Source organism: Symphalangus syndactylus, chromosome 2, assembly GCF_028878055.3.
Source record: "Symphalangus syndactylus isolate Jambi chromosome 2, NHGRI_mSymSyn1-v2.1_pri, whole genome shotgun sequence".
Lineage (NCBI taxonomy): Eukaryota > Metazoa > Chordata > Mammalia > Primates > Hylobatidae > Symphalangus > Symphalangus syndactylus.
This window is the reverse complement of record NC_072424.2, coordinates 74,902,229-74,926,651: the sequence shown is the minus strand read 5'-3', so window position 1 is coordinate 74,926,651 and position 24,423 is coordinate 74,902,229. Positions and strand designations below refer to the sequence as shown.

The 24,423-nt window shown below is 39.5% G+C and overlaps 1 protein-coding gene across 20 annotated transcripts in view; it reads right to left on the bottom strand.

Annotated features, from left to right (window-relative positions):
- Window positions 1–24,423, bottom strand: part of KLHL32 (kelch like family member 32) — a 223,233-nt gene that overhangs the window by 51,657 nt on the left and 147,153 nt on the right. For 12 of the 20 annotated variants that reach the window (XR_008653491.2, XM_063619709.1, XM_055259475.2 and 9 more), the window contains one exon: window positions 9,339–9,554. The exons of 5 other annotated variants lie outside the window; for them this stretch is intronic. Coding sequence is in view for 12 of the 15 variants with exons in the window: in XM_063619709.1 (XP_063475779.1) it covers window positions 9,339–9,554 (216 nt within the window). In the remaining 3 variants the exon portion in view is untranslated. Of the gene's footprint in view, window positions 1–9,338; window positions 9,555–24,423 lie in introns of those variants that run through there. 3 more of the 20 variants (XM_063619670.1, XM_063619716.1, XM_055259463.2) reach the window with 3 other exon arrangements.

Here is a 24,423-nt window from a genome sequence, read left to right as displayed (position 1 = left end):
TAGAATGGCCATCATTAAAAAATCAGGAAACAACAGGTGCTGGAGAGGATGTGGAGAAATAGGAACACTTTTACACTGTTGGTGGGACTGTAAACTAGTTCAACCATTGTGGAAGTCAGTGTGGCGATTCCTCAGGGATCTAGAAGTAGAAATACCATTTGACCCAGCCATCCCATTACTGGGTATATACCCAAAGGACTATAAATCATGCTGCTATAAAGACACATGCACACGTATGTTTATTGCAGCACTATTCACAATAGCAAAAGGTTGGAACCAACCCAAATGTCCAACAACGATAGACTGGATTAAGAAAATGTGGCACATGTACACCATGGAATACTATGCAGCCATAAAAAATGATGAGTTCATGTCCTTTATAGGGACATGGATGAAACTGGAAAACATCATTCTTAGTAAACTATCAGAAGGACAAAAAACCAAACACTGCATGTTCTCACTCACAGGTGGGAATTGAACAATGAGAACTCATGGACACAGGAAGGGGAACATCACAATCTGGGGACTGTTGTAGGGTGGGGGGAGGGGGGAGGGACAGCATTAGGAGATATACCTAATGCTAAATGACGAGTTAATGGGTGCAGCAAACTAACATGGCACATGGATACATATGTAACAAACCTGCACATTGTGCACATGTACCCTAAAACCTAAAGTATAATAATAAAAAATAAAAAAATAAATAAAAAAAATAGGGACAACAGCCTACAGACTTTTTACCACACAGTCTGTGTCACTGCAGCAGAAATAATGGCACTCCAGGTTCTTTTTTACTCTAATTTACGTCTCTTGGTCAGATTTTAAAGAGATCCTCCCTTATCGGCTTTCATTTCCTGCTTTATACTACACCATCGTGTACTTTGAAGGAATAAAAGATGGTTCCCTCCCCTTGCCAGAATTCTCTAAGCATTCTTCCTCATCAAACCATCCAGAGCCTCAGTTTCTGGGCTCTGATCAAAAAAGACCCTCAGCAAGACTTTCCTGTACTACTTTATTGGAGACATTTTTGCAACTTCCCACAAAGTCTCACAACAGGTGAAAACGAAAATTGGTAATTTATTAGGAAATGTCTACTTCCGGCTCACTCATTATAGAGTAATATATAAAAACGTTTGACTTACGAGATGTATAAGGTACTTTGAGGTTCTGTTTTCTTAAAGAGTTGGTGTATTTCAAGAGAATACAGTGAGACCTCCATAGAAATCTATACTGTGAAGTGAGTCAACTACTGAACTTCTGGAAGCTTTAGTTTTCTCACTAGTTAAAATTTGGATCATACTTGCCTTATCAACCTTAACAAGACTGATGAGAGACTCGAGAAATTATATGTGTGAAATGCTTTAAAATATAAAGCTCTCTAGGCTTGTAAAGAATTATTATTGTTGGTATTATTATTGATGGACTTCTATGCTAGCCTCAGGGTTTCTACCTCATATATGGCTTATAGTTGGGTTTTATTTTTAAATCCCTGATAACCCAGGTAGCAGCAATATTACTGCAGGCCACCAATGCATAAGTAATATTCTACAGTCATCTTTTTCCTTCTCACAGCAGCAACAACAAAAGTATCAGTCTGGAAACAACAGGAATCGCAATGAAAATTAGAAGCAGAGAACATAAATATGTCATATCTCATAAATCACCTTGTTGTTGTTGTGCTCATTCTTTTTAAAAAAAAAAAAAGGAAAGAAAAAAAACTATTAACTCATGAGAACAGCAGCACATGAATACAAGTTGGGTCTCCTGTAATTTCTGATAATCACTGCCCCTCACAGCTACTCAGCAACGCACAGCTCTAGCACTGAGGATTAGCTGGAGCAAAGCCCCTCTGAAATGAACATGTCATGCGTCTCGCAAAGGCATATACCCCAGACAAACAACAGCAAAGCCACGAGTCAAGCTACTGGGGGATGCACCCTCACAGAGGAGTTAGCCGCATATAGATTAGAAGGAAAGATTAAATACATGCTCTGGCAACTAGGAGCATCAATCCCTGTAATAGCAGCGTTAGGCCGTGTCCAGCTAGGGGCCCCTCAAAGGATAAAACATCCTCTGGGCATAACATTATTTGGGATGCAAAGGAGCCACTGTTTATTCTCTTAACTAACATCTAAGAAGAAGGAAACAGAGATACGCTCATCACATTTGTAGAAAAAAACTGTACGTAGTTGGGAGAAACTATAAGAAGTTTCAGAAAGAAAATTAAGAACTGGTACAAATTTGTAAGTTGGGACCACAGGTACGAATTTGATGAGTTTAAGAAATGGTAAGTTTAAAAAATAGGAGACATTATGGAGATACCCAGAAAGTAGCTATCTGGGAAAATAATAGTAACAACACATGCATGTATGCAAGAGAATTGGCCGGGCGGGGTGGCTCATGCCTGTAATCCCAGCACTTTGGGAGGCCGAGGTGGGTAGATCACGAGGTCAGGAGATCGAGACCATACTGGCTAACAGGGTGAAACCCCGTCTCTACTAAAAATACAAAAAAATTAGCCGGGTGTGTGGCACATGCCTGTAATCCCAGCTACTTGGGAGGCAGAGGCAGGAGAATCACTTGAACCTGGGAGACAGAGGTTGCGGTGAGCCGAGATCATGCCATTGCACTCCAGCCTGGGCCACAAGAGTGAAACTTCATCTCAAAAAAAAAAAAAAAAGAAAGAAAGAAAAAAGAAAGAGAATTGAAGAAGGGCAGGACCATGATGAAAAATTATAATTTTGTTTGAGGATAAGAGTTCTTAGTATTTTATTCTATTTCTAGTTACCAAGGTCCAAATATTAAAACATGAACACAGCTTGTAGAATTTTTTGATTAAATGTTTACCCACAGCCTGATTTGTTTGAGGCTTGGACTGTGTCACATGGATTGACAAAGGTTTGCGAAGCTGTTTAGAGGGTGCATGCAACGATCGAGAGTTAACAATAAGCAAAGCATTGAACGAAAGGCGAAGGGTCACTGGTTGGTATTGAAACATCCAGTCAAAAGCATGTCATCTCCATTGTACCCATATCATTTCAACGTGCCCCAACTTGGCAAAGAAATCATTATGCTATTTGGCACAGGTCAGTCCCCACTGGGAAGGAATTGGGCAGGTGGGAAAGAGCAGCAAGCGGAAAGCCCCACATCAGACACTGTCAGGCCCATGACAGCAGGACCCTGTTGGTGCTTCCCATTACTGACTGCCCAGCACCTGTCATATGGCAGGCAATAGTAGTACCCCACAGGACATGGCTGGGCAGCGCAGGCACTCAATAACTATTTGGAATGAATGAAAGAATGAATGATGCATATGTCATCTAACAGAATTAGAATTAGCAACATAACACAGACATGGAGGCAGGCACGGAGGCCATGATTTGTTCAATCCATGGGTGCTACCCAAGGGAACTAGAATGGTCATGCTCTTTTTTCTGTTTTTTTGTTTGTTTGTTTGTTTTCTTTCAGAGAGGGTCTCGCTCTATTGCCCAGGCTGGAGAGCAGTGGTGCAATCATGGCACACTGCAGCCTCAACTTCTTGGGCTCAGGTGAACCTGCCCTTTGGGTAGCTGGGACTACAGGTGCATGCCACCATGCCTAGCTAATATTTTCATAGAGACAGGGGTCTCACTATGTTGCACAGGCTGGTCTCAAGCTTCTGGGCTCAAGCGATCAGCCTGCCTCAACCTCCCAATGTGCTAGGATTACAGGAGTAAGCCACTGTGCCCAGCTAATCAAGCCCTTCTTAATTCTTGTTAAAGTCATAGGATTAATTGGATGCACCTCTGTGCCCATCGCCTGAGTATTTCTGAGTTTCTATTACAAATTTAGAAGCTATAGACCAAAAGTAGACATAGCTCAAGAATTAGAAGACATGAGTTTGATTCCTAGCTATGTTACCTCAGTTTCCCCTTTTGTACTACAGGAGAACAAAGCAATAATAAATGCAGATGCATTTTCAAAACTGTGATGTGATATTCAAATTGGAAGTATTTTAATAGTATTGTTTGACATATAGTACTATTTAAAGACCTTGCTTCTTCCTGGCCAGAGGTACATTTGGGTCAATTTATCATCGAAGGATAAAAGATGAAAGCTGAGTACATCGCTAGTGTCTTCTACTTTCCAACTATAAAGGGATAGTAGCTTTTTGTTTGGGTTCATTTCTGGGACTCCTTTTGAAGAAAATGATTAATTCAAATTGTAACGTGGCTGATTCTGTGGTATACATAAAAGCCCAGAGGAGCATGTCAAAAAAACCACTGCATTTGAGATTGTTGACTAAACAATATGTGGCTTATGTCTCTCAAGATATAAAATGCATGTGTTATTAAGAGTATGACTTAGGGAAGCAAATTTCCAACAAAAATGTAAGGAAAAATGCAGTCTTTAAAAGGCTAAACTCATTTTCTATATCAATTTTCTTAGAATAAATCCAGCCTGTTGTAGGAATAGTAGGATGTCTTATTATCCATTCAATACATTTTAATATGGAAACTCTACATTACTGTTTTTATTTATTATTAATAGAGTGCAAGCAGTAGGTAATGCAAACACTACAGCACAGCCTCTGCCTCTAGGGATGGATAATCATGGACAAATATGAACAGGATTGCCCCAGCCCCAAATCAGGTGGCATGGTCCCTCTTTGCCACACTAAAATAGGACATAACTTAGGTTTGTGCAATTACTTTTGCACCAACCTAATAGAATAAAGGAAACCCTCCCTGCTGAGGTCTCACCTTATTTGATGCCACTCACATAGCCAGCGAATTTTTTGGTCTTAGTATCTACTTAAGTCCAGGCAAAGTGAGACTCAGAATACAAGTAGGAAGTGTCCTCAACCCCCAGGTTAATAAAGTAAGAAATGTACTGTTCTTTTTTTTTTTTGAGATGGAGTCTCATTCTATCATCCCGGCTGGAGTGTAGTGGCGCAATCTCCACTCACTGCAACCTCTGCCTCTCGCTTCAACTGATTCTCCTATCTCAGCCTCTGGAGTAGCTGGGATTACAGGTGCCTGCCACCACACCTGGCTAATTTTTTTATTTTTAGTGGAGATGGGGTTTCACTATGTTGGCCAGGCTGGTTTCAAATTCCTGACCTCAAGTGATCTGCCTGCCTCAGCCTCCCAAAGTGTTGGGATTACAGGCGTGAGCCACCGCTTCTACCCGGAAAAGTACTGTTCTTACAAAATAATAAGTCCTCACTAAAAGTAAGAAACAGTTAATAAATTAATAATTAAAGGAAAACAAAACCTCCCATTCACAGATAAAGGTGAAATAAATTTCTTTAACCTAACTATTGAATATTTTTGTAAAGCATTTTACCCCAGAATCTAGCTCCCAACACTATGCCTGGCATGTAACAAGTGGTCAAGAAATATTCATTTTTATTTCCACAAGCTGTTTTCTTTCATTTTTAAATATCCTTCTTGTTTCTGCTACTTTGGAGATAAAATAAAAATTCAGAGAGCTGTACTTACGGCTTAAAATTAGAAGGATTCTCTCCTTTTGGGAGGAGGCCTGGGAGAGGTAAACGGAGTTGGCAGACCTGTCCTCTGCCTTCCTTCCACTCTAGTATAATTTTGGGTATTTAGTAGGTGCTCAGTACATACTGATGGGTGGAGAGCTATACTTTCTCCCTATGCTAGTGTGTATAAGAATTGATGTTATATTTTTCTATATAGGATTTTTCTACAAATTGTACTTCCATGGAAAACAGTAATCTCCCTCTTACTCTGGTGAAAGAGAACTTAAAGGCAGAAGAGGCAGGAAATGCATGTTCCTGAAAAGAAAACAGAGATTACTCAGCACTTCCTATGAAAATGAAAACAGATCCGATAATGAGAATGATACAGAATTACTTCTATGTGTTGTTCTAAGTTTTTTTTTATGAAGAATTGCCATGTTTTGGCTTATTTATTTAAAAATATTTTATTGACTGATAAGGATTGTTTAGATTCAAGGTGTACAACATGATGATTTGATAAGCATATACACTGGGAAATGATTACCACAATCAAATTACTTAACATATCCCTGGAACCCATGCTCTACATTAGATCCCTAGAACTTGTTTATTTTCTAACTGAAAGTTTTGTGCCCTTTGACCAACATCTCCCCATTTCTTGCACTCCCCAGCTCCTATGGTAAGACCCTGGCTCAGCAGTCTGAAAATATATGCAAAATCTAACAGAAGATATTTAACAGGGCCCTACTGAAATGAAGTTCTGATTGGGAGCTAATACCCAAAAGCAAAATCAAACGGATGGAGATTTGCCAGGTCACAAAGGCAAGTGACCTCATGTCCCATATTTCCATTTCAGCTGATTTGTTCAGTTTTAGTCTCCTTTCTTTGAACCCAACAGCCAATTTGGTGTCTTTCATCTGGAACCTGATAAATTGCTGGCCTTGAAACATAAAGCCAAATTGTTGAGCTGAATTGAACTAAATTTTTAAAAAACAATATATTTTAGGGAACTTCTATGTCCTTATCCATCTAAGGTATGTATGTGTACAACTCTCTATGTTACCTCTAAATATAGAGTGAAATTAACCAACAGATCAAGTCATTTCAGACTATGGAAGGGATGAAAATTTGTCTGGGAGGAACCAAGAAGACTTCTGTGAGAGAAGAGACTCAGAATAAAGCTTAAAAAGGTCAGATGGAAAAAAAGAACAGTACCAAGGCATCATCTTGAGGTATTTTACAGGTTCACAGATCCACAGAATGATTACTGTGGCCTGCATACAGCACATTTTGTCAAGGAAAGGGCCTGGGTAAGGAACAGCAGGAAAAAGTGAAAAAGAGTTGGTTCAGTGAGGATAATTTGAAGGTTCTTATGATAGATCTTCAGAGCCAGACTGCATGAAATCTGGTGAATAATGAAAATTAGACCTTTCACCAAAAATAGGATGGTCCGAGATTACATTATCAGTACATAGTAGAAGAGCCACCTGCGTAAGTGTGGCTCTCACCTTAGGTGCATGTTTACCATGCTCTCACCTAAGTTACTGGTTGCACATATTAATCAAATAGCATGCCCCCCTCCATCCAGTTTTCTATTACCTGTCCTACCTTGTGCCAATTTCCTTTCTCCTCTCCAACACTCTTTGCTTCACACTTCTTCTTTAAGACATGGGATAGGGATTTGTCAAAGTCAATGAGCACTTTATTACAGTGAGAATGTTCCATAATGAACAATTCAGCAATTTAATGAGATTCTGTAGATCTGTCTCCAGCCTGTCCATCAAGTTTCACTTCTATAAAGCACCCTGACACTAATCCTCTGGCATACCCAATCTCTACCCTGGGCTGAATATTAGATTCTTCCATGGTATATTGCATTACTAGTATAACCTCAGCAAAAATGATGAACTTAACTATACTTGAGGCAAAATAGCTGGTCTGATTTGATTTTTCTCTATGGGGTTGAATATGAGGGAAATACTTATTTACTAAGATAAAGCAAAAACAGTTTCTTATTGCCCGCTGAATGCCTAAATTGATAATATTTATGTGAGTCTTTTAATTCTTTCTTGAGGACCAGGTATTAAAAAAATTATTGCCTGCAGCAGAAACCAGCTTTTAAAATTCTACATTATAATATTAGTAACCTTTAGAGAGGCAATTATGATAACTCTTAAGTGGACAGTATGGAATTTTCTTGACACTCAGCCATCTGCACATTACCACGTCGATCTCTGGCAGTGCCTTCAACTGCGCCACAAAAAGAGATAGAAGCCACAGGGATGGTTAGCCTCAGATGTCAATTCAGTTAGAAAAAATTAAATGCAGGATTCATTCCAAATCTTTCTTTTTCCCTTGGGAAGTGAAGAAAATTTGGCTACTTCCCATTTTGAATTGACCAAAGTAAATTCTGTTGATTTGTGTTTATAAGAGAGAGCCAGAGATAATGGAAATTTCTACCAAAAACAGATCCTTGTCAACCTGTTCAACCTCTGCCTGAACAAACATTACCAGAAATACCCAAGGAGCCACAAAAATTTATTCTTTAGTGTTTTTTTGGTCCTTATATTTTCTTTATCAAGACAGTGTGGAATATTGAAGACGTGGGGGCAGGTGTTAGCAGACCTAAATTTGAAGGCTGGCTCTGCTCTGTCACTCTGAGTAAGGCACAGAAGCCTCATTTTGTTCATCTGGTACATGCAGTGATAATAGCCATTCTTTCAGGCCTGCTGTCAATAAGTTTGCAAAGAGCCTGGGACCCAGAAGGCCTTCAGGATGCTGCAGCTCTTTAATTCCCTCTGGTGGAAGCAATAATGAAGAGGGAAGTTATTGATTAAAGTAACACAAATAATGAAATAAGGCAGAAAGGCATCAGGAAAATAGTCAGTAGAGTTAGCTACTGAATAATTAACAGCTACCTATATGACTATTTTGGCCAGAATTAAAATACTCTCTAAATATTACTTGATAAGATACCAGGGATTCACTGTTTAATCAGCTAACAGAAGACTTTAAATTTTCCCTGGTAGTCTGTATATAATTATTTTTCAAATGATCGTGAAATCTTGGAGGCATGGCACCCTACAAGTAACAAAATGGCTAGCCAGTGCTTCAGAGAGTGAGATAGACAGGCTGTAATAGGGAGGAGGAAGATAGGCTCTCTGACTATTCCCCAAAGACACCAAGTTGATTGTTCAAGGAATAGTCACTGGGGATGAGCAGAAGAGGATTTAAATTGAATAATCAACTTCAAACCACAAAACATCCTCCTGTCCTCTAGACAAAGGAGCGACACAATGTGAAAAGAATGCTATGTCAGGCGAAAAGGCAGGGCTTAGGAAAATAGCAATGAATGCAGAATAAACTAAGGATGGAGATTTTTCCACTGCCATGCAAGAAGAGCTTCATTTCATTCGAGATCCAAGCTGCTCTCTATTGCAACAAAGAAATGTTTCTGAATTGTTTACAGCAAAGGCCCAAATTTACTCTGATTCTACTGGTCCTAAATATGCATATATGTCACTTTACAATCCATTTTTTGGTCATATTTTGTTTAAGAAACAATGTTTATCAGGAAAAAAAAATCCCTTGACTCAGATGTGACCACGTTAGGTTCTGGGAAGCCACAGTGAGGGTCTCATGGATTGCCCCTGCAATTCCCTGAGTTAAGCTGCAGAGTCTGCTGAGGGCTCTGAGCCTCAAGGGCCAGTGTTCTCCAATCACTTGTCCATCAAGGAAGCATGACTTCTAAAACAACTCCATGAGGACCAAAGCTGCTAAAATAGTGGTAATTGTTCCTCAGTCCTTTAACTTCCAATCACGGCATGCTTTTTCAGTGCCAAAAGATGACTGTGCACAGCGCCCTTACCTGCCAGATCTGCTCTTCACTCAGGGAGGTCAGGCGGTCGCTCTTCAGCACCTCCTGAAGCAGGCAATAGGGAAGCGTTAGAACATCTTCTGGGCGGCTCTTCAGGAGTTCAGAGAGATGTTTCACTAAGAAATCGATCACTGCCTTCTCCAACAAAGTGAGGTTAAAGAGGTCAGCAAGTCTGTATAGATCCAAGTAATTAAAGCTATTTAATTCCTGGGTGCCAAAAAAATAAAAATGAAAAAAGATCTCTTAGAAATAAATCCGAGAAAGAGCAGACAAGAAATTCAGATTGACTCATTAAGGTTTTCATCACAGTGGTGGGAGAAATGGGAGGGCTAGTATAAAAACAAAAGAAATCACAATTATAAGGCTCTGTGTAGAGAACAGCTATTCTAGAATTCATAATTTTTCCTCATTTTACTCCTCTTAAAACCCTTATATTTAAAGACATCTTAATAAAAGGAGTGAAAGGGGTCTCTTGTTTCAGGGGCTGAAATGTTACTTTGCAACATTCTAGAGACATTTTACTAATGAGGGCAATTGATTTTTCTACCCTTACCATATTTTACAGCTTTTTCTCTACTAAAGATAACATAAGGGCAGGTAAATGGAGATTCACGATTAGATGACATAAACTATATGAAGACAGACTGACTCCGCTCTTTTTCCAAAACTTCAAACTAAGTAGGTCTTTAAGTCAAAACAACCCATCCTGTCTTAACTAAAATCCAGAGTTTTATATACAAGGTCTCAGGAAATGAGGAAATCTCACAGAAAAGACTCCTGTTTGAATAATTCTATATTGAATCCACCCAAGATGGATGATTTGTAATTGTTCTTTGTTTTTTTTCTCAGCCTCAAACATTCCATTTTTCCCACCTTTTTGAAGAGTTTCTGCAGCAATGCTTCAAATATGGGAGGATTTTACCTGCAGTCTCAAGCTCATAGCCAGGGCTCTATAATTATGCCTCCAGAGAGCCACAGCTTCCACTGTACATTTGTATAATGATACCCCCGCAAAAATCAGAGATACAGTACAGTTGTTGAAAGAAAATGTACATATGTCAAGTAGAATGAGAGTGGGCTGTTTCCTACTTTCCCCTCACTTTTAACTTACAATTATTAATGTAATTATGAGCAATAGTTTTCCAATAACTTGAGGAATGCAGAATGCTATCAGATAGCCATTTCACTCTATAAATCCAAGTAATTTTCAACATACTTTCCCCCTTTCTAGTTACCTAAGAGTATTAAGAACTCGTTACTGAGGTGCATAGTTTGCACCTCAGTAGATAACTGTATAAAGTGGGGAGCTGAAGGAAAAAGACAACTCACCCCAAGGCAATGACAACATAGCACACAGTCCTCCTTTTGGGGCAGATGGACTCTGTGAGCCTTAAGCAAAACCATTGCTTCGTGTCCTTTTGGTTAAACCATGTGTAAGCAAAATAAGCACCAATAATGCTGCTTTTAAACTTTCCATTAACGTGATGGGGGAAGGTGGGAAGCAATAAACTTCATTAAATGCCCAACAATAGTACGTGGATGGGAAACAAAAATTACTGCTGTTATAGAAAGAGTGCCATTTCTAGTTATAAAAAGTAATAAATGCTCATTTCATAAAATTCAGGAAATACAAAGTATGGAAAACAAAAATCGTTCATAATTTCACCATGCAGAGATAATGACTATTAATGTTTTTGTATATATACTTCTAGACTTTTAAAAAATAAGTCTTTTATATGTTGAAAAAAGAGAATAGTTGCATTCAGGACCAAACAAACCATCAGCCACTACAGGCACCTGGAGGCAACCAAGGCAGGCAGAGAAGAGCAAGGGCGGTGGAGGCAGGCAGACTCGGCTCAAATCCAGCTTGACACACCATTGGCTGGGGCCTCGGGTCAGTCACTGAATCTCTGTTATTCCCCAAGTACAAATTTTTTTTTTTTTTGAGACGGAGTCTTGCTCTGTCGCCCAGGCTGGAATGCAGTGGTGCGATCTCAGCTCACTGCAACCTCTGCTTCCCAAGTTCAAGTGATTCTCCTGCCTCAGCCTCCCGAGCAGCTGGGACCACAGGCGCGTGCCATCGCACCCAGCTAATTTTTGGATTTTTAGTAGAGATGGGGTTTCACCAAATTGGTCAGGCTGGTCTTGAACTCCTGACCTCATGATCCGCCCACTTCAGCCTCCCAAAGTGCTAGGATTACAGGCGTGAGCCACGGCGTCCAGCCTTCCCCAACTACAAATGTAAGAGCTCAACAAGCTCACAGGGTTGGCATAAAGATAACGTATGAAAAGCACTTACCATAAAAGTTTGGCACGTGGAAAGTACACAGTAGGTTGCAGGGGAGAGCAAGAACAATAAAGTATATTTGAGCATTGTTGTTTGGGATCCATAAACCATGATTAATCACTGATGCAAGGAGGTCAAAATGAAGCATGTGTTCTCTTTAAATATTCAAGTCTTGAATAAGGCACACCATTAACTCAGGGAAAGAGGGGGTGGCCAAAATAAAAACCATAGAATTAAGATAAAAACTAATTGCAAGTTAATGCCTTCCACATCTATATGACTGACCCACATCTTTCTCCTAAGCTCTGAATTCATTTTCCCAACTGCCTATAAGAAGATGCTGTCTCTTGGATATTCCACAGTCATAAACTCGTCATGTCCAAACCGAGCTTTTTTTTTTTTTTGAGATGGAATCTCGCTCTGTCGCCCAAGGCTGGAGTGCAGTGGTGCTATCTCAGCTCACTGCAAGCTCTGCCTCCCGCGTTCACGCCATTCTCCTGCTTCAGCCTCCCGAGTAGCTGGGACTACAGGCGCCCGCCACCATGCCCGGCTAACTTTTTGTATATTTAGTGGAGACGGGGTTTCACTGTGTTAGCCAGGATGGTCTTGATTTCCTCACCTCGTGATCCGCTAGCCTCGGCCTCCCAAAGTGCTGTGATTACAGGCGTGAGCCACCGCTCCCGGCCTAAACTGAGCTTATGTTATGATAGCCTGCATCTACTGCTGTATCTCCTCTCTTAGATAACAGTCACATCCAGACACCCACATCAAGAACCCAAAAGCTGGCCCATATTCCTCCCTTATATCTAGTCAATCGCCAGTCCTGTCTCTTTTTCCTCTTTAGTATTTCTTGTTCTGTTCCTTATCATCCCCTGTCTGGACTTCTTGCAATGGTGTCCTAAATTACCATTCCTGCCTCCAGCAGCAAACTCTCAATCCTCTCTTTTCACAAGAATCTGACCATATTTATCGTCTCTTTAAAACCCACTGATAAGTTGTTTGCTTTTGGGAAAAAGTCCAAACTCAGTAACACTGTATAGCCTTCCATGACCTGGACTCTGCGATCTTCACATCCTATGGTGCAGCAACCCTGTCCACCCTGGCTTGGCTCTAGCCATGACAACAACCTACACATTCACACCATGTGCCAGGACTACAGCAGGAATTGGCAACACAGATAAGCAAAAAAAAGGCAAGCCCTAGGCCTTTTGGGATATATAGTCTATTGGAAGAGAAGGCCATAAATCAAAAAACCTTACAATTACATGAAAAACTATAACTGAGGTAAAAGCTACAAAGAGTAGAATATAGGACTATGAGTGTCCATAACAGGGATTGACTTGGAGTTAATAAAGGACTAACTTGGAGTTGACTTGGAGTGGAAAGTTAGTAAAGGCTTCCCTGAGAAGCCGTTTGACGCTGAGAGTTGAAGGAAGAGCACCCTTTGTTCACTTGGGATGGGGATGTATATTAACAACATTTTATTTCTGTATTCTCCATGTTCTGACATCTGGAGTCTCACTGACTGGGAAGAGACTGCCCCTCCCAGGGCTAGCCAATTCTTTGAGAGAGCAAACGGCTTTCATATGCAAACTAACCAATCCAGAACCCATACTCTAGATCACCTCCTGTATGTGGCTTCTACACTACAGGAGGCAATAGTCCTCTGTCCCATCATCCCAGGGCCAAGTACCAGACAACCAGAGCCAGCCCCTACACTCTAGAACCCACGGAAACTTTCAAACTAGCCAATCATAAGCCTGCCAACCCTGCTTTGCCCACTTCCTTCCTGCAGATACCACTATAAAGGCTCTGGTCCACCTTTCCCCCCTCACTCCTTCTACCTCCTCACCAACCCTAGGGCTTCCCTATGCAGTCCTGGAGGTGTGGTCTGTGCCCTCTTACTGGAGCAGAAACAAATCATGTTCTCAATGGCAATTGCCTCCTGATCTGTTGGCCTCACCATAACTCCATAATAATAAAACCTACATTTTAAAACAGGATGGTGGTGGGATTTCAGGGAGATGCTCCAAGCCAAAGAAGCAGCATGAGCAAAATTCCTATAGGGTGGGAATTGTGTTTCCCTTGTTTCATCTGCATATCCTATATAGCACATCTCCCTTCCTCTCCATGTCACCCTCAGTCACATTTCTCCATCTTATTTGTTTTAGAGCTTGTCACCACCTATAATTATCTTCAGCATTTATTTGCCTACTTGTTTATAATGTGTTTGTCTCCTCCCCTGATCCCCCAGTAAGCTCCATGGGAGGAAGGAGCTGCTGGTTTGTTCACCACTGTATCCCCAGAGCCTAGAACAATGCCAGGTACATTCAAGCTGCACTTGCTGAATGAAGAAACCATATCATCTTTTCAACTTCCCTGGATCAGGTCAAATTGACCACCTCTTCCTGTGTATTTCTATTCTGCCCTCTGCAAGTATGTCTAGCACATCACTTGTCACTGCAAGCACCCTTTGACTGCAGATCTATCTCCCTCTACCAAATCTAAGCTTCTTGGAAGCAAAGATTGTGTTTCATGCCTTTTGTGTCCCTGGTATCCAGTAGGGAGCAGATGCTTAATACATGTGTGTTTAATGAAAGAATGCCCATGAGCTTTTTCTGTTTACTTATAATTAGGCAAAAACAGAATAGCCCATGTCTTTCCAATATGCCTATCCAATTCTGAACCTTGTCCAAATCAGGCCATTTTTCATAACTCACAGGACTTCCTGATTGTCCCTTTCTCTTTCTGGCCTTCTGACACATACACACAAAGGCAAAGCAAGTGGTCATTCTGTTTTCTGCGTGGGAAAATTGGTAATAATGACTAGAGTTGAAAGTGTTACTGAACAAGTATAATATAATCATTCTTCTGTGACAAAAAAATCAATCCACCCCAAATTTCTTTTTCAGTCCAACAGAGAATTATTTCCTCTATCAATTGGCTACTAAGATCAAAAGATTTTAATATCTTTTCAAATGATACTTTTTCCTAATTACGAGATTGTCTCAGTTCTCCTACATTCTGTGACTTAAAAATGCAAGTACCCAGGTAGCGGCAGTGGTTTTGAATGGAAATTACAGCTCAGTAACAAGAAACTCTCTCGAGTAAAAGAAAATCTTTCTCTTTTTTTTTTTTTCTAAAAAGGTTTCATTTCTGTCACACTGCTTCTCACTTGAAATTTAGTTTCTATTCAGAATTATGGTGCATACATTGTCATTCTTTGGGGAATATTTTTAAATAGTATTTATTTTCTTTTGGTTTAGGGCTATTTGGCTTCTCTTTTTCCTTCTGTTTGTTTCCCATAGTGTGAATGACAAGTTAAATAACAGAAGAAGAGCCATAAAATGTGTCCTCAATACCACACTAGCTATGGAATAAACACCAGTTTTTCAAGTTCAATAATTTTTAAACTTTATATATTCCCCAAACTCAGTCTTTCTGTGTGGCCTCTTTCCCTAACTGGTTCCTTCAATGGTTATTCCCCAGATTAACTACCAAATATGGTAGGGGTAAAAATATGGGAAAGGCAAATATTGTTTTATTTTGGTTTATATTCAAGTGTAATTACATTCGCAAGGCAATTATTCAAACAGTTAGGACATGAGTGGGAGGAAGGAGGGCAGTTTGAGGACAGTGTTGATCCTGTGGCCTTTCAGCCCACCCTTCCCAAACCAGTGTAGGCAGCAAGAGAAGGAGGAGTCTTGGCCTTGATGATGTCCCCTGGCGGGTCTCATCTGCAGCAGAGTGGCCATGGCCTTTGCGGTGTCTCTCAATATCTCAATTATGCAGGTACTACTAATAAATGACCAAAGTTCATACAAGAAGTATTTTGTTTATAATTTAGAGTAGATTTAAGCCTATGAAATAATGCCACCCAGACTCACTTGTATTCTACTATACCTTCTTGAATGAGAGAAAAACATGTAGCCTTATACCTAGAGTCTGCATATTTACCACACATAACCCACAGCCTGGCTTAGGGATGTCACGCTCAAGAGTTGTGTCTTGTGTGTCAATGATGATACAAGCTGGGACTCAATCATCTGAATTTCTGAAACGTAGTCTTAGTTTTGGCTACTGCCGTGGCTCCCTGGCTTGTCAATAACTCCTTGCCCATCCACACTGCACTTTAATCATGCCTCTGGCACAGAAATTATACACATTATGCATAATTATATGACATCTGTTTGTGGGGTAGATAATGGAGATAGTCTACGGTGGATGCAGTCATCTTAATAATAGGTGTTTTGACATTCTTAAAACTAGATGAGGCACTCTTCAAAACAAAGCCTTAAAAACACCTATTTCTCTTGTTGTCTCATCTAGTTCTTAAAATGCCACTGACGTGTGAAAGAAAAATAAGCATCATGTACTATCACTGTAGAAAACTATGACTTGGGTTAAAGATAATAAACTCCTCTCAAGGTTAAAACAAGAGGCCGGGCGCGGTGGCTCACGCTTGTAATCCCAGCACTTTGGGAGGCCGAGGCGGGCGGATCACGAGGTCAGGAGATCGAGACCACGGTGAAACCCCGTCTCTACTAAAAAATACAAAAAATTAGCCGGGCGCGGTGGCAGGCGCCTGTGGTCCCAGTTACTCGGAGGCTGAGGCAGGAGAATGGCGTGAACCCGGGAGGCGGAGCTTGCAGTGAGCCAAGATTGCGCCACTGCACTCCAGCCCGGGCGACAGAGCGAGACTCTGTCTCAAAAAAAAAAAAAAACAAGAGTAATTTCATTTTGATTTCCCAAGTTTTCCCCCTCTAAGATGTCCAAATTGAATAGGATTACAGATTTTTCCAGGTAATAACACTCAACAGATGTGGCTATTTTAACAATGCTTTGTTTCATCAATGTAATTATAATCTTTCATTTCCAATTATCGATGCACTTCACTTAGACAACTCTCCTTTGAAATGTCACCTAAATTACCCCATGTCGATACTTTACTACAGATAAAGACAGGCAGGAGACAGTGGTTTCTATGCCCATGATGTAGTAGCATACATGAAGTTCTTATATAAAATGCTGATTTTATATCACAATTTGAAAATTCCTCTAAATGAAAGGCCATCCTTGGCTCTGTAAGTCAAGAAATTCTCTTTTGAAAACCACTCCCAAATCTATTCCAAACAGCCTGAGAAACCACTCTACATAAAAATCAGTATGGTTTGATTTTTAACAATGTTAAGTCAAAGCGAAATTTAAAAATTGTATCAGCTGCTTATAAGGACCAAGTAGCAAGTAGGATGCGGTAAGTATAAGGCTCTTTATCACTGAATGAATTCTAATGCCTCCCACTTCAAGTCTCCTATCACATACACAATAAGCTTGTCACTAAGCTATCCATGCATGTAGCTTATCTTCAAACCATTAAAAATGTACCTAGTAAACTAGTAAAAAGTAGGTTTTGCATCATATGCTTTTTGTATTCTGCACAATGCCAATCATAATATCTTTCTCCCAGACTGCAACAGAGAAGTATTTGCTGGATCAAGGATGAAAAAAAGCAAACAGTTGTGAGGCACATCTACGACTTTACATGGAAAGAGGAAATAATAGCTTGGTTACAGATATAACTTGACAGTTGGGCAAAATAAACAGCTCTCCCACAATTAACTGAGAAAAGTGTTCTTAAGTACTTAATCTGAGCTTCAGAAATTCCCTTGTGATGCTAACTAGGTGTCGGGTTTTTCATACAATTGGGAAATAAAATGGAATGCCCACTTGTGGTGCCAGATACATGAGGCCTGACTTCCACAGTGAATCTTGGGTCTCCTTGTTTTCTATATGTTAGATTTTCCCCCCTTTCCCCAGAATGTTGAAAAAGAAGCTTACTTCTATTGGTTTTTAGTGATGATCAGAAAAAGATAAATGTGCAAACTGTCTGCCAAAAAAAAATCAGACATTATCAAATGAATTCTCATTAATTTTCCTTTATACCATAAGCAGAACTTTGAGACTCTTTTGTCACAAATGATTATTATTTGTGAAAGATTTAAATAAGACATCGTTTGCTTCAGTAGACTTTAAAAAGCTTGTGAGAAAGGGGAAGTTCTGTAATGTAAATGCCCTTCCCTTCTGCGGGACAACCCAGATCAGATTCCTTCTCCAGGGAAAGGCAGGCCACTCCAGCTTGGAGGACTTTCCCTACTCTGACTTTTAATTGCACTTGCTATTTGTATCATTTGTTTGACTCTTCTCTCCCCAGCTGTGCGTAAAGGTGCAGATAGTATCTTTAGTTCTTTAGATCTTCCTCTATCTTCGGAAAGTAGCTACCTAGCAAGTTTTGATTGATATACAGCGGGTAGGCAAGAAAAAATACCACATCTTTGAAATTTCAACTTTTACTGCTTTCATTTCTTAGTTTATGGTAAAAACATAGATTTTCCTGCTCCTCTAAAAATACTTAAACATTTTACAATGTAAATAATTTGTTAAATATTAATACATATATTTAATATTTAAATAAATAAAGGTAGTTGCCTAGAAATGTTAGCTACACTGGAGATAAATATGGCAACTTAAAAAGATGGGAAAAAGCTATTTCCTGAACTTTTCAGAATTGTGTGCTACTTTTAGCATACGTATGCACCATGAGGTGCGTTGCCATCTTACTCTTCATGATTTAGAAATATTGTACACCTAAAATATTGTACACCTAAAATATTGTACACCTAATTGTGCATATTTATTTAGGTTCCTAATTTCACAGTTTCCCTGTCTCCTTCACTGGGTGATAAGCTGTGGGAACAAGGCACCGGTGGCGTCTTTAGTTCAGAGCTGTAGGAAAAACACATGATTTGGTGCGACCCATCTGGATGGCCTCAGTAAGTGGTTAATCTTTTCAAGTCTAATTTTCTCATCTAAAAATTGCGAAAAGTGACACTGCATTCCAGATCTGTGATAAGGATTCTCAAAAGTGCAGGTAAAGTACCTTCTACATAGTAGATGCTCCACATACAGTAGCTATCATTATTCCCTTTTACAAATGCTGTTAACAGTACTTAAACTATAGCTTTGTATAGTCCATACTCACTGAGCGGGTAAAGGGAAGAAAACACTGAATGTCTATTATGGACATTGTTTTTCTATGAGTGTCAGCAAAAACCATAGCTGTCACGTAAAATCATTCATTTCTTTTGTACTTAAAAAATACTTCACTGGAGATAAGCAGGGAGAACACATAGAGACATTATACTGGACCATAAGCAAGTATGTATTACTATAATATACTCTGGTTCCCAAGCTCTATATTACTCATAGAAGAAAAGGCACATGGAGAAATCTACGGATGGGGGAGCTGCATTCTTTATGACCTTATTTGAAAGATAAACTCCTTGGGGAAATACAATTTATTCAGATTATCAAGACCCTGCTGTGCAAATCTACAGTCTGGGAGCACACTATGGAGATCAAAAAATATTTACTTTATTCTGTTGGGTATAAAAGCTTTTAATGAATGCATAATTAAGACAAAAAAGTGTATATGGCTTTAGAAATTCCACTGCTGAGCCAAGCCATTAATATCCAAGGCACCATACTCAGTTGTGATTCCACCTGTTTCCTATTTTGATTACAAGCTAGTTATAAATCAAGGTATTATGTGACTACCTAACCTGGTGCTGCAGGAAAGGCTGGTACTCCAGGAGTAGAGAAAGCAACATAAAGGGGGCTGGTGTGGATGTGCAGTGAAGATCTGGCCTTTGGAACAGGTTGAAACAAACCAATAAACAAAATCCAAACCTTTTAATAGTCTTGGGATCAGTTATATGGGAAAAAAGTTTTCACGTTTATTGTGCATGTGAAGGGCTCTGTGAATTTTCTCAACACTGTCATAGAGTTGATAGGATGAAGTCTAATTGTTATAGAAGAAAAAATGAGCAATTCATTGACAATGCAGGCCAGATAACTTGTAATATGATAAAATAATCAAACTCTGATATTTTTATATGTATAAACATATAGAGAGATATAGGTATATTTTGTATATAAATATGTAAATATGTATGGACAACTGTATGTAATGATATATTAATATATTGATATGAATATGTATATGATACAATTTGATTAAATGAAAACAAAGTATTAGCAGCAATTCAGAAGTACAAGGAAAACTCCAGCATGCTCTAATTTTTGGAGTCTTGCAAGGCCTATTTAAATATATTTGTGCTGTATAACAGAGGAATTCTACAATTAGGTTACTAGTACATTTTCATAATCAATTGTATGCATAATACCCAAGGCTCATGAATAATTTTATATTGTTCCTTGGGAAATTCTCTAGTAAGCTGGAAATCTAGTAGGGAGGAAGTGAAATATAGCCATCAACAATAACTAATAATTCTGGCCCCAGTCACTATGTACTGCAAAATGCTGTTTCAAAGTTCACTAAACCTGACTCAGCAAGTAAGGAGATTGCCAATGAATATGGAATATATACGGGAAATTAATATATATATATATTTTTTTCTTTTAATTGAAAATAGTTTATCTGAGCAACTAGGGTTTTAAAACTAAAATTTCAATAACTAGACTTTTTGAACCAGAATAGGCAAAATCAGTTTAAAAATGTCTAAAAGAATAGTATAGAAGTCATTATCATCTATTTCCCTGCTTGCTCTAGTACACAAAGTCAGATTGCTGAAAATTAGCCCAGTACTGCAGACTTTAAATCATCCCTCAGTAGTCAATCATAACTTAATAAAGTAGTTTTTTTTTTTTAAATCCCTCACTTACCTACAGACTGTCTTAATCATTATTACGAATAAGAGTGAGACCTGGAAGGTTTTTTTGTTTGTTTGTTTCAGATTTGCATTATTTTCGCTGTTTATCTTTTGGATGCTATGAAGCATACATGGCATCAATATCTTTATGTTACTAGGAGCAATTCAAATTTATCTAAATGTGACAAATACACTTTCAAAATCTGAATATCAGTGATTTAACAGTTAGGTACTTGATAAAAAGCAGTGTGGCAACAGAATCTGAGCGGGAGTTCTCAAACTGTGCTCCCTAGTTCAGACATCAGCATCCCTCAAAACTTGTTAGAATACAGGTTCTTAGGCCCTCCCCAGACCTCCTGAATCAGGAACTCTGGAGTGGGGCCCAAGCAGTCTGTTTTAGTCATCCATTCAGATGATTCCTTGCATAATCAAGTTTAGGAATCATTAATCTGGAGTATGCATTTCAGTGAAGACAGGAATGACTCTATCCTTCATAAATACATTGTTGCAGCAAACAAGCTGTGTGACCCGAGCCCTTCAACTGTGCCTCTGAAGTAGGCAAACGTTATACTGAATGTGTGGGACTGAGGCCAGGGTATCTGGAGCCAAGTCCATGACACAGACAAGCAGCCACTTCCTAGCACCTGTAGCACATGCCCCTTGAGGTGCAGCAGGAAAAAGGTTCGTAGCCTGTTGTAAAAGATACCTGTGGATAGACAGTGAGAAAGGGGTGGAGGAGAAGTCTCCAACCCTTCATACTCCTTTCCTTCATCTGGAAGGAAAGCCAGAGGAAAGAAAGACAGCTGGAGGGAAGTGAGACACATGGATAGCATTCTCCCAGTAAGGAATAATTCAGACTTTTTTTCTTTTAAATAAATACACAGTTTTTATGTCCCCTAGTCAGGAAGCACAGGATATCATGCAACTTTATAATCAAAGTTTCTATCATAGGGAGCTCTTATGGTACATGCAGAAGGAATCCAATCAGACAATAGGTGTTTCTAAGTACCTACCATGCACTAGAACTAGAGATGAAAGACTTTTCCAATTGTTTCTTGGATTCTGCATACCAGGATGGAGAAAGATGTTTTAATTATAGAAAGGGCAGGGGAAACAATAAAACAAAATTTTCTGTCTACGAAGTGTCAATACCATGTATTGTGTTGCTTTTGTCAAAGCATTATTTTATTATTTACTAAAGTACAATTTCAGTATGATGTTTTCAAATTTCAGAGGCAGAGAGAAAGTGACGGTTCATTTAATTATTTGTGACTTCTAAAAAACAATGTATGCATTTCAGCAAAATCAAAGAGAAGTGGCTAAGAGGAAGAATATCTTTTACAGAATGGTGATTATTCCCCAAAATTTCAGGAACAGATTTGTCCAATAGGTTGTCAATTTGAAGTAGGCAGCAAAGTTGCTGACATTTCCAGAAATGAGGGAAGACAGCAGTGAGGGGATTGGGTAGGAGGATAACTGTGGAATTAATAAAGGAATTCACAGGTGAAGCACCACATTATATCAGCTCTGGTTTATAGAGCACTCACCGATGTAGGATACGATGTTTGTAAGATACTTTGCATGCACTATCTCATTGAATCCTTCAACATCCCTAAAAGGTAGACTGTATATAGGATACCGTATCTGTATTTCACAGATGAGGAGTTGGGGGGCAAAGAGGTTAAGTAACTTGTCCGACGTCACACAACTTTGGGACATAAACTTATGTCTTGGAGAGACAGATAAGTAAATTAACACAAACAATATGGCCTCCCAGAAGATTGCCCATAATTAAAGAAGAGGAGGAAGATATAATTCCAACTGAGTAGATTGATCAGGCAACTCTGGAAGAGGAGACAATGTGAGCCAAGTACGTGAAAGTTAAATAGGAATTCAGAAGGTGACAAACTGAGGGAAAAATAATTCACAGAAAAGGAGGCTTCATATGAAGAGGATTAGGTACAGGGAAATGCACAAAGTTCATAATGACTGTGGAACAGGCATTGCACATGGGTAGTAAATTGTCAAAAAAAGAAAAGCTAAAGAGATAGCATGTTTCATAATAAAGACAGGCCCTGTGTACCAAACTAAAAGGAGTGAACCTCATCCTGAAGACTATGTGAACCACATTCATCATAATGAATAATTTTAAGCAAGAATACGACATGATCAGGTTGTGATTTTTAAAAAAAATCAAACAGAATTTTTCATGGATTAAAAAAAACTTTTCAAAATCTATCAAACAGAATTTTGGAATTCTGTACTAGAATGGGGCAAGAGGGAAAGCAGGTTGATCAGTTAGCAAGAAGTTTCTTTAGTCCAGAAAATAAGTAATGTGGATCTGAATGAAGACAGTAGTAGTGGAAAGAGAGACAACGAGAGAGATTTAACAAGTTAAGGGGGTAAGGCTGAAAGGTCTCTCTGTCAGTGTATGTGGGGCTCAAGGAGATGGGCGATTCTAGGATGACTCCTGGTTTTCTGGCTTGGGTTCACACTCAGAAAGGTCATGTGCCTGAGAAATATCCAAGCGAAAGTGTAGACTAGGCAGCTGGCTTGGAGCTAAGACAAGCTCTCCATGGCATACAGTCAGAATAGGGTACATTATAGAGACAAGAAATCGAAAGGACATGGTTCTGCAATCAAAAGATGGAAAGCTAGCTTGGGTTTTAGGGAAAGAAATTGTTTTGTGGACCAGACAAATAACTTAGATTGTACAGTATTGATTAGCATTAGACTACAGGCAGGGAGCCCAGCTGAGTTATTGCAGGGCAGTCCAGGAAAAATAGTCCCGACCCGAATGATGTCAATGACAATGAGGAGAAAGAGAAGGCAGCATATTTGAGAATGATTTAAATGCCTAAACCAACACTATTTAGTGGAATTCATGAGGTCTTGGCAGAGTGTAAGACTATGCCAAGGTTTGAGTGACTAAAAAGATGATGGTCCCTTAACAAAGACAGGGAGGATGAGGAGGATCAGGTGTGTGAGACTGGGCAAAGGTGAATTTGGCCAGCATGTGGGATATCAAGTGAAATGCTGGCTGAACATACAGGGCTGGAGCTCAGGAGAGAGGGCTGGAGTCAGTAACCCTCCACAGATGCATGAAAGAGAGTGACAGTGAGCAGAAGGGAACGGTGCCCATGCAGAGCTCCCATGCTTTGAGGGACAGTCAAGGAGCTAATGGAAGAACACTTGTAAAGGTACTGAAAATGAGTAGGAAGAGAATAGGAGAGAGCCCCAAGAAAGAGAGGTGCAGGAAAGAATGCAGCTCCTGGTGTCTAAATGCTGTAGAGGAGTCACTTTCGGATACCACAAAGGCCTGCTGCATCAGACAATAAGGAGGCTTTGGTGACCTTTGTTGGAAGAACTTTTGAGGAGTAATGAAGGCAGAAGACTGAGTTCAATGGGCCTGAAGAATGAACAGGAGGTAAAGAGTGCAGACACTGGGTACAGTTGGGTAGCGAGGGCAAGGAGCAGCTGCAGTAATGAGAGATGAAGAAGAGTGTCTCCCACCTTATTGATCCTATTTATAAACTGAAAGAAAAGTGCCAATAAAGTAGGAGAAATCAAAACCAGAGGAAACACAAGGTGTAACTGATGGAATAAGGAGCAGAAAGGTGGTTTAGCTTCAGGAAAGAGGAGAGACATTTCACCATGACTAGAAATATTTACAGATGGGTGGGTGGGAGAATAAATATCTCAAATGAAACACAGATCTTCTTTTACACACCCCCCACAAATTTCCAAGTATTAATAATGGAACTCAGTGAGATTGATGTTTGCTGGTTTTGATTATTGATTCTGAACTCCAGCATGAATAAAATACTGGAAACACTTGATTTTTAAGAAGAAAAATGCACACTGAAAGTGATTTTAAAATAACCAGCTGACAACAGTTAGCTTAGGTTTGAAATGACTAATATTATTAGTGAACTCTTTCAAGAGATATTCTTTCAGGAGAATCTTTCTCCTCTTTAAAAACCTCACAAACAAAGAAGATACAGTCAATCCTACATTATCCATATAACAGATTAAAATGCTGAAATGACTTCCCTGGCCA